This window comes from Schistocerca americana, chromosome 6, assembly GCF_021461395.2.
Source record: "Schistocerca americana isolate TAMUIC-IGC-003095 chromosome 6, iqSchAmer2.1, whole genome shotgun sequence".
Lineage (NCBI taxonomy): Eukaryota > Metazoa > Arthropoda > Insecta > Orthoptera > Acrididae > Schistocerca > Schistocerca americana.
The window spans coordinates 382707855-382721903 of record NC_060124.1 but is presented as its reverse complement, the minus strand read 5'-3'; the positions used below and the strand labels follow the sequence as shown (position 1 = coordinate 382721903).

The 14049-nt window shown below is 39.9% G+C and overlaps 1 protein-coding gene across 1 annotated transcript in view; it reads left to right on the top strand.

The window, feature by feature from the left end:
* LOC124620159 (cilia- and flagella-associated protein 52-like) overlaps positions 1 to 14049 on the top strand; it is a 124204-nt gene that overhangs the window by 62254 nt on the left and 47901 nt on the right. The window contains exons 7-8 of the mRNA XM_047146829.1: positions 9333 to 9502; positions 9632 to 9780. Of these exons, the coding sequence (XP_047002785.1) occupies positions 9333 to 9502; positions 9632 to 9780 (319 nt within the window). The remainder of the gene's footprint in view (positions 1 to 9332; positions 9503 to 9631; positions 9781 to 14049) is intronic.

The window sequence follows — 14049 nt, the reverse complement described above, 5'->3', positions numbered from 1 at the left end:
GAATCAAATCCCATTGCAAATGCTCTGGTAATCTTCTTTTTAGTGTAGATATTTCTGTTAATACGCCCAGTGGCCTATCGAGATGATTAAATTTATTCAGTTCTCTAACACAGAACTCTCTCATACTTTCCTTTCCACTCTTGTAACTGGATCCATTCAAAAAATCGTTTTGCAGTCTTAATTGTTTTGCTTGGCCCCAGTATTTGTTCAAGAACAGGTTTTCGAAAGTTTTAAAATCACAAAATTTATCATCATTTTGGTTTGCCCATGTTTGAGCTCCCCCTTCCAACTGCCTCTTAACATATTTAATTTTTGCCTGCTCACTCATCCCTGTCACAAAGTTATCCTTACACGCAGCTAGAAAGTCAACTGCATGGTATTTATTCTCCCCATTAAAAGGTTTTGACTGAAATCCATGCCCCAGAGGATATCCTAACAATAAATTTCCATTCCCTGCTGCCACAGCATTAACTGTTTCCCTCAAGACATTTATTTCCCCATCTAATTCCTTCTTATTGTCAGTAATTCCCTTATGGCAATCCAGCACTCCTATCTTAATGGATTCAATGTCTGCCTCTGTTTGTCTTTGAAATAATGTGCATTTCTGTTCCTGTGCCTGAATCTGCCCCACAAGATTACTTTGCACAGTGTCCACCTTGGCTACTAGGCCTCTTTCAACCTCATCAACTCTCTCGATAATTCCCTCAACAATTTTAACTGTGTTTTCAACTTTATCTGTAATTTGAGTGAATTTTCATTCATTGTCTTTATTTTATCACTAAGCCTTAATTCCATATCCCCTATTTTCGAATCCATTTCTCCAACTATTGCAGTTTTTATATTCTCTATTTTCAAGTCTATTTCTCCTAATTTACTAGTAAGTTTTACAAAAAATGTGCTGAGGTCACTTCCTGGTATCCAGCCTATTTCTTTTGGCATGCTAGGGCTACTACAGGTACTCCTAACATCCATTGATTCGCCTTCACTTTGAGATTCACGCGTCTCATCGGCCATGGCTAATGAAAGGACACAATTTTGCAATGTAGCTGCTGGCTGTACTTATCTTTTATATCCTCGTGTGACGCGACGTCTGCAGTGAGCTCCGCAGCACAGCTATGTAATGAATCGTAATCGGCGACGTGGACACACAGCAAACTCAATCAGGAGCGAGAACACGTTGCGTAGGCCCCTGGCAGCATGTAGTCGTGATGGTCGGTGGCACGGACGACGGCGTTGATCGTCGGCAGCACGTGGATACAGCTTCGACTGCCTTACCCGTAGCAACACATGGACGTGGCACGGACGACGGTTTCTTGTCGCGGCAGCACGTGTCGTGGCACGGACGACTGTTTTACCCGCGGCAACACGTGTACACGGCAAGCACGGCGGTTTTACCCGCGGCAACACGTGGTTGACTCATCAGACTGTGTAACTGACTGCTTCACAATCGTAGTGGCCTTATATCGGCGTAACCACGGGGCAGCGCGTATCTTGTCCAGCACAAACACTCTGGTACTGTGAATGCACCGATTTAGCTCAGAGCCCCCACACTGACTGTTCAAAAGCCTAACATCAGACGGACATTCGATTCCGAAATACTATGGAATATGGAAGAAAGTCCTATCCCGGACGAGCCCCCAATTGCAACTGAACTCGAGCTCGTTTACTACCTATTTTTCGCGTGGCTCATCTGTAAAGGGGGTTGGTAGTAAACGGTTGCATTTGCGCCCCTATTATTGAGTCTGATATTGGCTGGCTATTGAAGAGCAGTGAATTGAACTATACACGTTCAGATTGAAACTTATTTATTCAAAAGAAACACTTTAACATTGTGGCCATGCATTTTTAAGTTCATAGATAATAATCGGTGCAATTCGTACACTGTTTGTCTCACACCCACACACTTTCACTTTGTTCCTTCGCATACCCTGGCGTCCATGCTTGCACTCGCGGCACTTTGCCGCTCCCAACTCGCCACCACAACGGCCAACGACCAAAGACCCCGATTTTCCCACTCACATCCACAGTCCTGAGTCGGGTCACATGACATCACAGTAGTCAAAATAATTGCTAAACATGGCCACAATTCGTTTACAGTATTTTATAATATTTAAATACTTAAATCTAAATACATTATATAATTTTACAAATTATCACCACACTTATATAATTCGTTGCAATTAAAAGAAAACCAAAACACTATCCAACGTCCATCAAAACACAAACAAATATTTTCCGGTCTATTTTTGCCCAGCATATTATCTCTGCTGCCGTGCTTTAAATTTTAAATTACTTGAAAGAGTTCCATATTATCCCCTGTTACCTTACAGTATAACAACATTCCTCTCAACAGTGAGTATTTCACTTTCCATAATGTTCGCACATGAATTGACAATGCGCTGATGCATGTTGTCAGGCATTGTTGGTGGATCATGATTGCAAATATCCTTCAACGTTCCCCACAGGAAGAAATCCAGGGACGTCAGATCCGGTGAATATGTGGGCCATGGTATAGTGCTTCAATGACCAATCCACCTGTCATGAAATACTCTATTCAATACCACTTCAACAGCACGCAAGCTATGTACCAGACATCCAACATGTTGGAAGTACATTGCCATTCTGTCATGCAGTGAAACATATTGTAGTAATGTCAGTAGAACATTACACAGGAAATCAGCATACATGGCACCATTCAGATTGCCATTGATAAAATGGGGGCCAATTATCCTTCCTCCCATAATGCCACACCATACATTAGCCCACCAAGGTCGCTGATGTTGCACTTGTGACAGCCATCATGAATTTTCCATTGCTCAATAGTGCATATTATGCTGGTTTACGTTACCACTGTTGATGAATGCCGCTAAATAGAACATGTGCAAAAAATCTGTCATTGTCCCGTAATTTCTCTTGTGCCCAGTGGCAGAACTGTACATGATGTTCAAAGTAGTCGCCATGCAATTCCTGGTGCATAGAAATATGGTACGGGTGCAATCAATGTTGATGTAGCATTCTCAACATCGACGTTTTTGAGATACCCGATTCTCGCACAATTTGTCTGCTACTGATGTGCGGATTAGCCATGACAGCAGCTAAAACACCTATTTGGGCATCATCATTTGTTGCAGGTTGTGGCTGACGTTTCACATGTGACTGAACACTTCCTGTTTCCTTAAATAACGTAACTATCCGGTGAACGGTCCGGACACTTGGATGATATCGTCCAGGATACAGAGTAGCATACATAGCGTATGCCTGTTGGGCATTTTGATCACAATAGCCATACATCAGCACGATATTGACCATTTCCGCAATTGGGGAACAGTCCATTTTAACACGGGTAATGTCTCACGAAGCAAATACCGTCTGCACTGGCAGAATGTTACGTGATACCACATACTTATATGTTTGTGACTATTACAGCGCCATCTATCACAAAGCAAAAAAAGTGGTCCAACTAAAATATTCATATTTCTTTGCTTACTACATGAATATGTAATAAAAAATGGGGGTTCCTATTTAATAAAATGCAGTCGATATCCGTTTGACCTATGGCAGTGCCATCTAGCAGGCCAACCATAGCGCCATCTGGTTTCCCCCTTCAAGCTAGATGAGTTTCGTTCCTTGTAGTTTTTTCATTTGATGCCTATGTGCTTATTTCGTGAGATATTTGGCCCGGTCACTATCAATGGACCACCCTGTATATATATTACCTCATCCACCCATAGCAAGGATGGATGAACCGCAAATTCATTATTAAGATTTTCTTGTTGAAAATTGTTCTGTCAATTTCCTGGGGTACATAGTATGCAGATGTTGTTGTTGTTGTTGTTGTTCTGATCTTCAGTCTAGAGACTGGTTTGATGCAGCTCTCCGTGCTACCCTATCCTGTGCTAGCTTCTCCATCTCCAAGTACCTACTGCAACCTACATCCTTCTGAATCTGCTTAGTGTATTCATCTCTTGGTCTCCCTCTATAATTTTTACCCTCCATGCTGCCCTCCAATCCTAAACTGGTGATTCCTTGATGCCTTAGAATGTGTCCTACCATCCAGTCCCTTCTCCTAGTCAACTTGTGCCACAAATTCCTCTTCTCCCCAATTCTATTCAGTACCTCATTAGTTACGTGATCTACTCATCTAATCTTCAGCATTCTTCTGTAGGATCACATTTCGAAGGTTTCTATTCTCTTCTTGCCCAAAGTATTTATCTTATGTTTCACTTCCATACATGCCTACACTCCACACAAATACTTTCAGAAAACACTTCCTGACACTTAAATCTATACTCAATGTTAACAAACATCTCTTCTTCAGAAACGCTTTCCTCACCATAGCCAGTCTACATTTTATATCCTCTCTAGACGACCATCATCATCTATTTTGCTCCCAAGTAGCAAAACTCATCTATGGCTTTAAGTGTCTCATTTCCTAACCTAAATCTCTCAGTATCACCTGGTTTTGCTTTTGTTCATGTTCATCTTATATCCTTCTTTCAAGACACTGTCCATTCTGCACAAATGTTCCTCCATGTCCTTTGCTGTCTCCGACAGAATTACAGTGTCATTGGCAAACCTCAAAGTTTTTATTTCTTCTCCATGGATTTTAATTCCTACTCCAAATTTTTCTTTTGTTTCCTTTACCGCTTGCTCAATATATAGATTGAATAACGTCAGGGATAGGATACTACCCTGTCTCACTCCCTTTCCAACCACTGCTTCCCTTTCATGACCATCAACTCTTATAACTGCCATCTGGTTTCTGTACAAATTGTAAATAGCCTTTTGCTTCCTGTATTTCACCACTGCCACCTTCAGAATTTGAAAGAGAGTATTCCAGTCAACATTGTCAAAAGCTTTCTCTACGTCCACAAATGCTAGAAATTTAGATTTGCCTTTCCTTAATCTGTCTTCTAAGATAAGTTGTATGGTTAGTATTGCCTCACATGTTCCAACATTTCTACAGAATCCAAACTGATCTTCCCTGAGGTCAGCTTCTACCAGTTTTTCCATTTGTGTGTAAAGAATTCATGTTGGTATTTTGCAGCCGTGACTTATTAAACTGATAGTTCAGTAATTTTCACACCTGTCAATACCTGCTTTCTTTGGGATTGGAATTATTATATCCTTTTTGAAGTCTGAAGGTATTTTGCCTGTCTCATACATCAGAGGATAGAGTTTTGTCATGGCTAGGTCTCAAAAGGCTATCAGTAATTCTAATGGAATGTTTTCTACTCCCGGGGCCTTGTTTCAACTTAGGTCTTTCAGCACTCTGTCAAACTCTTCACACAGTATCATGCCCCCCTTTTCATCTTCATCTATGGCCTCTTTCAGCTCCATAACATTGCCCTGAAATACATTGCTCTTGTGTAGACCCTCTATACACTCATTCCACCTTTCTGCCTTACCTTCTTTGCTTAGAACTGGTTTTCCATCTGAACTCTTGATATTCATACAAGTGGTTCTCTTTTCTCCAAAGGTCTCTTCATTTTTCCTGTAGGCAGTATCTATCTTACCCCTAGTGATATATGCCTCTACATCCTTACATTTATCCTCTAGCATTCCCTGCTTAGTCATTCTGCACTTCCTGTTTATCTCATTTTTGAGACATTTGTATTCCTTTTTGCCTGCTTCATTTACTGCATTTTTATACTTTCTCCTTTCATCAATTAAATTCAGTATCTCTTCTGTTACCCAAGGATTTCTACCAGCCCTCATCATTTTACCTACTTGATCCTCTGCTGTCTTCACTGTTTTATCTCTCAAAGCTATCCTTTCTTCTTCTACTGCATTTCTTTCCCCCATTCTTGCCAATCGTTCTCTAATGCTCTCTCTGAATCTCTCTACAAACTCTGGTTCTTTCAGTTCAGCCAGGTCCCATCCCCTTAAATTGCTGCCTTTTTGCAGTTTATTCAGTTTTAAACTACAGTTCATAATCAATAGATTGTGGTCAGAGACAACATCTGCCCCTGGAAATGTCTTACAATTTAAAATCTGGTTCCTGAGTCTCTGTCTTACCATAATATAATATATCTGAAACCTTCCAGTGTCTCCAGGCCTCTTCCATGTATACAACCTTCTTTCATGACTCTTAAACCAAGTGTTAGCTATGATTATGTTATGCTCTGTACAAAATTCTACCAGGAGGATTCCTCTTTCATTCCTTACCCCTATTCTATACTCCCCTACTACTTATCCTTCTCTTCCTTTTCCTACTATTGAATTCCAGTCCCCCATGACTATTAAATTTTCATTTCCCTTCACTATCTGAATAATTTCTTTTATCTCACCATACATTTCTTCAATCTCTTCATCTGCAGCGCTAGTTGGCATATAAATTTGTATTACTGTTGTAGGCATGGACTTCATGTCTATCTTGGCTACAGCAATGCATTCACTATGCTGTTTGTATGCAGATATATTGCTATGCCATCACCAGGCTCTATGTTGTAACTTAGTGGCTGAGCTCATATTGCCAGACAAAATATAATGGAAAAGTGAACCGGTTTCAACACTGGTGTATGTAACATGGCTATACATTCATAAACAATCTGAGCAAGTGTATGATCATGTTACATTTGCTGGTGAGGATACTGACTCACTTTTGTATGATATTTTGCCTGGCAATATAAGCTCAGCCACTAAATTACCATAAGGGCCTGATGGTGGCATAATGCAATGCCAAAACTGGTTGCCTCTGGAATAAATAAGAGATGAAAATACAGCTGTTTGTTTATTTATGGGTGTTTAAGAGTAAGTGGCTCTAAACAGAGAAAGATATTTTAGAAGTGAATCAGGAACATTAATTTTTCTTTCACACAGATCAGAGGATTCAGTTATAGGTAATAAACATTGCATAAGCATGCCACAGAGTGCCTACGCTTGTTGCCTCTCAGGTACAAATCCAATAATAAAGGATGCCTGGTGTTACTGAGAAGTGTCAGCGAATGTTTTGCTGTTGTATTGGCAACATTTGGAACACAAGAGAGTGCCTGGAGATTGTTATCTTACCTGCTGACAAAGGCAATGCCACTTTTGTTATCTCCCATGAGGACTACACTAAGAAGATGCAGAGCCTGCTAAATGATGACTGCTACAGGAAGATCAATACTGACCACACCAAGAAGTAAGAGAACAAGAAGTAGTCAGAGAACAAAACCAGGGCACTTCTCAAAGAACTGGAGTTACCAGAGGGTGTCATCAAGGAGTTGTCACTACAAGGACCTGTACCACCAAGACTTTACGGGCTCCCCAAGGTCCACAAAGATGAGATGCCATTAGCCTCACTGTTAGCAACGTCACAACTCCTACATATTTTCTGGCAAAATACCTCACAGAGCTAATAAATCCTCATGTGGGTGAATTTCCACATCAAATCTGCAATTCTGTGGTTTTTTTTGAAATGCTTCAACAACTTCAGGCTGAAGGTCTCAAATATCATGATGAGCTTTGGCATCATTGTTTTAATCACCAGGGTGCCTTTACATAAGTCATTGGAACTCATTGGTCAGAAATATCATGAGAAGACCGCTGACATATTCACACATGTTCTAATTTACACATATTTTCTATTTAATGGAGAATATTATGAGCAAACAGAGGGAGTCACAATGGGTAGACCACTGTCTCCAGTGGTTGAGAATTGGTACATGGAACACTTCAAGGGAGAGGTGCTGATGACATCCAAGTGGAAGCCCATCTGACTTTTCAGCTCTGTGAATGACACATTCATCATATGCCTACCTAGGAGTAACAAATTCCTGGACTTCATTGCACATTTGAACTCCATACATCCTAATGTCTAATTCGCTATTGAGACCAAAGGAGAAGGCAGAGTACCATTCCTGGATGTCATAGTCAAGAGAAGAGATGATGGCACCCTGTGCCACAATGTGTGTTGGAAGAAAATGCACACTGTTCTGCATTTGCACACAAATGACTTTCACCACACACAGAGGAATATGATGCTAAAACTTTAGTACACAGTGGGCACACCATCTCAGTTGCAGAACTGGAACACCTCAGAACTGTGTTCTGAAAAAAAAAACAGATACTCAGAATGGCAGTTTAGGCACACTCTTTGCCCTACCACTATGGTGGAGATGGAAGAGGTCATGGAGGAAGAGGTAGCCACAGCCTCTATAGTGTACACCAGCACACTATTGGGAAAAATTGGATGTGTACTGAAAAAGCACTGCTCACCCAATAAAACATGGGCATTACTAGGAAATCAGAGATGACCTGGGTTTGTGGAAGGCTGGGGTATGTCAGATTCTGTGCCATGTTGAAAGACACATATTGGACAAGGAGTGCACACCACTGAAGATCAATGCCAGGAACACCAAGAACATACTCGACTAATGTACCCCCACAAGTTGGCAGTCATAGAGCACTGTTTGTCAGAGAATCATGCTATGGAATATGAACATACAAGGATTTTAGCACAGACTTTCAAATACTGGGGCAGTGTCATTAGAAAAGCTACCAAAAATTGCACTAGAGATAATCTTATTAGTTGAAATGGTGGTTACAACCTCAGAAAGGCTGGGGAACCAGCAATGCATCTAATTAAGAAGATGCTCAGCAAACACAACAATCAGATTACCAGGCTGTACAAAGTAACTACATTGATGCTACTACTGATGCCAAAGCAAATGTTTTCACAACTGCAAACTGTAGAACTGCTTGTGGTGGGAGGGGTTGTAAGTCAGAAAAATGGCATCAGAAGCTCAGTTTGTCAGCACATGCAACAATGGAAATGTATCTGATCACTGAAATAGTGTGCTTGTTGGACACCATGGTCTGGCATTACACACATGGACTGTTCAGTTAAGGTTGGTGCTGTTCCTTCATTTGCGAGTTCTTCATTGCTGTCTCTTGTCTTACAGGTGGCTGCATTTCTCAGTTACTGTTAGTACAAAACCATTAATCTGTATTGCTTGCCTCTTTCATATTTGGTAAATCAGAGTACCTCTAAACGTTATTAATGGGATTATTACTGTTTTACCTTTCAGGGAAAATCGACACTTCCCTTGCAATTTTCTCTGTCCATGTCTTCACTTCATAAACCCAACAATTATGTATTTAGTCAGTGTACTTACAATAAATATCATTCTATCAAACTTTACTTTTGTAATGTTGCTCATATACAGTGTGAAGTGAGCTGGATCCAATAAGGCACATGTTTGTGAAATTATTCTGTGTGTCTAATAATTTTTTCTGTTGGTATATGTTTATTGTGAAGTTTATAAAGAAGCATCATATACTACTGTCTTCTCATAGTGTGCCTGCACCTGTTGCATATAATCTCCAATTCTCAATTTCATATGGAGCTGAAAGGAGCTAAATTGGATTCTGGGGCAACCACCATCAAAATCCTGAAAGATGAAATCATAGCAGGAACAGAGAAATGTGAAATATACACAATAGATATTAAAACATTTAATGTTTTGCTTCATATAACTTGCCACACAGATGCCATCTTTGACCTTGCCTTTCCACAGTAAGTGTATACTACAATGGCAACATAATACATCAAATTCATTGAATGTAACTTTGTATGTAGGAGTGTGTTCATTGCAAATTCTATCAAATATTGCACTAACTCTATCATTTTATTTTCTCTTTACAGTAAATGTTCTGAACGATATGCTACAAGCAGCAAGAATGATGTCAGAATCTGGGATGCCAAAACATCTAAGGAGCTTATGAGAATAACAGTGCTTAATCTTGTTTGTGCTAGTATCGTGTTTGCTCCTGATGGCAGCACCATTATCACTGGTATATTTTAACAGCTTCATTCATTAGCACTCATTTCATGATGAGACCTTCCTTCCCATGATCTTCACAAGTTTCATATACATCCCATCTATCCATGAGACAATTATTCACTCCATGGAGCCTGTGACACCAGGATACAAAAGTACATATGTGTCTGGTGGTAGATAAGGAGGGGAGATGACTGGATTTTCTGGTGTAAAAACTATTTCAGAAGCTGTGCTCTAGCTGCATCACATTGCTGTGATACTGCCTACTGGTTATCTTGAATCATATAATTGATGAAATTATTCTCAAATAGCAGGAGAATCTACTGGGTATGACATAAAATAACAAATTGTGTTTCGAAGGCACAATTTCCTCCATAAATCTCTCTCATAAACTTTTTTTTTATTTTATTTTTTATAAATGTTCTCCAAGTAATTGGTCAAATGTTTGGGTATAACAACAACATGACTCCCTATAAATTACACTATGGGCTTTTATGCAAATTTTCATAGCCATACAAAGAATCAGAAATGGAAAATGGGAATCAAACTGACTGGCATGAGGTCTAGTTAATTAGTGATTTGAGAAAAACTGAAATATTGGGTTGGTGCATAAGTCTGTAGCATTTTTCCACAAGTTTAATAAACACAACAGTTATATATAACAAATTCTTTAGTCATCAATAATATATTCTCCTCCAGTATTTGCAACAGTCTGCCAATGCTGCGGTAACTTTTCGGTTCCACAACTGTGGAATACATGTGGTTTTGAGATGAAGAACTCATCAAACAATATTCAGAGCACATTTTCATGCAGAAGGGAAGTCCCTTGGAGGTTGTTTGAAAGAGAGCATAAAACATAAAAATCTGAGGGTGCAAGAGCATCTCTTATTGTGTTGGTCAAATAAGAAGGGTATCTGATTAGTTAAAATATCTTCAATTCCTGTGGAAGTGATCAGTGAGAGCATTGTGTAAAGTATTCATACATCTTGCAGAAGTTTTTTTAAGGATCTTGAAATTCTGCATTCACTTTCAATAAATTCACTGCATATTAGTTTTTGTTGCTGATAGTAAAAATCCATTTCATTTATGCTGTGATGTACATAAGATTAATTTCCATATAGACTATATCTCCTTGTCTAGTGTTCAGACTGGATTTATGTATTTTGGTGCTAAGACTTTTAATAAGCTTCCCTCTAAGTCAAAACAAGAAATTGGGAACCTCTACTAATTCAAAATAAAATCAAACAGGTACCTTATTACCCACTCTTTCAACAAATCAGCTGAAGTTTTCCATTAGCTGCATGGGAAATAACCATGCTTGTTGTAACTCTATATGTCTACATCTATATCTAAATCTGTATTCTGCAAACCATTGCAATGCACACTGCATAGGGTATCTGTTCCATTCACATATGGAGAGTGGTAAGAATGATTGTTTAAATCCCTCAGTGGATGCTTTAATTAGTCTCAATTTGTCCTCATGATTCCTATGGGTACAATATGTTGAGGGTTTTAGCATATTCCTAGAGTCTTCATTGAATGCCAGTTCTTGAAAGTCTGTAAGTAAGCTTCTTGGGATAGTCTACATTTATCTTCAAGAATCTGTCAGTTCAGTTAGTTCAACATCTTTCTAATACTCTCCAGCAGGTTGGATAACTCTATGACCATTTTTGTTGCGCTTCTATGTATACAGTCAATATCCCTCTGTCAGTCTTACTTGATACAGGTCCCACACAGTTGAGCTATATTCTATGATGGGTCACATGAGTAATTTGTAACCAATCTCCATTGTAGACTGATTGCATTTTCCCACTAGTCTATCAATAAACTGGAGTTTGCTACCAGCTTTACACATGACAAGTGCAATCAGTCTACAAAAGAGATTGCTTACAAATCACTTGTGCGACGTATCATAAAATATTACTCAAGTGTGTGGGATCCATACTAGAGAGGACTAACAGGGAATATTGAATTTATACAAAGAAGGGCAGCATGAATGGTCACATGTTTGTCTGATCCATGGGAGGGTGTCACAGAGGTACCAAAAGAACACAAATGGCAGACTTCTGAAAACAGATGTAAACTATCCCAAGAAAGTCTAGTAACAAAGTTTCAAGAACCAGCTTTAAATGATTACTGTAGGGATATATTACAATCCCCTATGTATTGCTCACGCAGGGATTGTGAGGATAAGATTAGAATAATTACTGCACACACAGAGGCATTCAAACAATCGTTCTTCCCATGCTCCATATGTGAATGGAACAGGAAGAAAACCCTAGTAACTGGTACAATGGGATGTGCCTTCTGTCATTCAGCTCATGGTCATTTGCAAAGTGTAGATGCAGATGTAGATTTGTGTTCATTCCATTTCATGTCCGTACAAAGTGTTGCACTAAGATGTTTGTATGATTTTACTGATTACATTTGATTCACTGGTATTATGTTCGTAGGATACTAGGTCTTTTCATTTTGTGAAATGCACAATTTTACATTTCTGAACATTTAAAGCAAGTTGCCAGTATTCCCACCCCTTCGAAATCTTTAACAAGATCAGACTGAATACTCATGCCAATCCTTTCAGACTGTACTTCAATGCAGATAAAAATCTGAGATTACTGTTCACATTATCCAAAGAGGCATTATTATATAACATTAAGATCAAGGAACTCAACACCAGGGTTGAGATAAACCCATGAATCTTTAAAAAACCACAGCAGTGGATAAAATTCAGTTCATGTGGGTTTTACAAGTGTTTTCAGATTTTTTCTCATATTGACAATTAATAAGATAAATTTCAGTTCTTGTGCTTAATTTATACAACTACTTAATTTATACAACTACTTCATTAGTGCATCTTTTCATACCCTGCCAGCACTGCACCCATTTTCACTTTCCATCAGTAGGAACATTGTTATGAATGTTCCTGAGAGGTTAAAACTCTGAGTCTTTCCTAATGTTTGTTTATTGTTTCCATATTGGAATTTCATTTATTGTAATTAACAGTGTAAAAAAAACAGACTGCTACTTACCATAAAGAAAGCACATCAAGTTGCAGACTGGCACAATTAAAAGACGCTTACACAAACCCTTTGGCCACAGCCTTCATCAGTCAAAGAGAGACACACACCATTCACACACACAAGCACATATGCACATATGACTGTCAGTTCCAGCATCTTGGCCAGAATCCAGTTTTTACTTGGAATGCAAGCAGCAAGGAGGAGGTGGGGAAGAGGAAGGGGTAGTAATGTATGGGTGGGGAGAGAGACAAATGCTGTCTGGTTGAGTGTGCAGGGACTAGAGTGCCAAAAGGTGCTGCATCAGAAGGTTGTGGGGCAGGGTGGTGGGGAAAAAAAAGACTAAAAGAGAGAAGTGTGAAAAGACGGATGGATGCATTGGCAGAGGGCTGCAAATAAACAGGGTGGGAGATGAGAATTGGGAGGAGATGATAGAACAGTATGTTACCGTATGTTGAGGCTAGGATAATTATGCAAGTAGAGCATGAGTTGTAAGGATAACTCCCATCTGCACAGTTCAGAAAAGCTGGTGGTAGAGGTAAGGATCCAGATGAGTCAGGTAGTGAAACAGCAACTGAAATGAAGTGTGTTATGTTCAGCTGCATGTTGTGCCACAGGTGGTCTACTTTGCTCTTGGTCACAGTATGGTGGTGGCCGTTCATCCTCGTGGACAGCTGGTTAGTAGCCACACCGATATAAAAAGCTGTGCAATGTTTGCAGCAGAGCTGGTAAATGATATAGCTGCTTTCACAGGTGGCCCAGCTCCTGATGGGGAGGATAAACCTGTGATAGGACTGGAACAGGAACTGCTGGGTGGGTGGATTGGGTGGGGTTTGCACCTGGAACTTCCACAGGGATATGATCCTTGTGGTAGGGGGTTGGGATTGAGAGTGTCATGGGAATGGACTTGGGTGTTGTGGAGTTTCGGTGGGTGACAGAACACCACTTTAGGAGGGATGGGAAGTATTTTGGGTAGGACACCCCTCATTTCATGGCATGATGATAAGTAATCAAGACCCTGGCAAAGGATGTGGTTCAGTTATTACAGTCTGGGGTGGTACTGGGTGATGTGGTTCTTGGGGGTGGTGGGATGATTGGGGGAGTGAAGGGAAATAACAAAGGAGATCTGTTTGTGAACTAGGTCTGGGGTATTTTGCCTGCCTGTGAGGGCCTTGATGAGACCCTCGGCATATTGAGCAAGGGAGTTTTTGTCATTGCAGGCATGTTGTCCCTGGGAGACCAAACTGTATGGGAGGGATTTT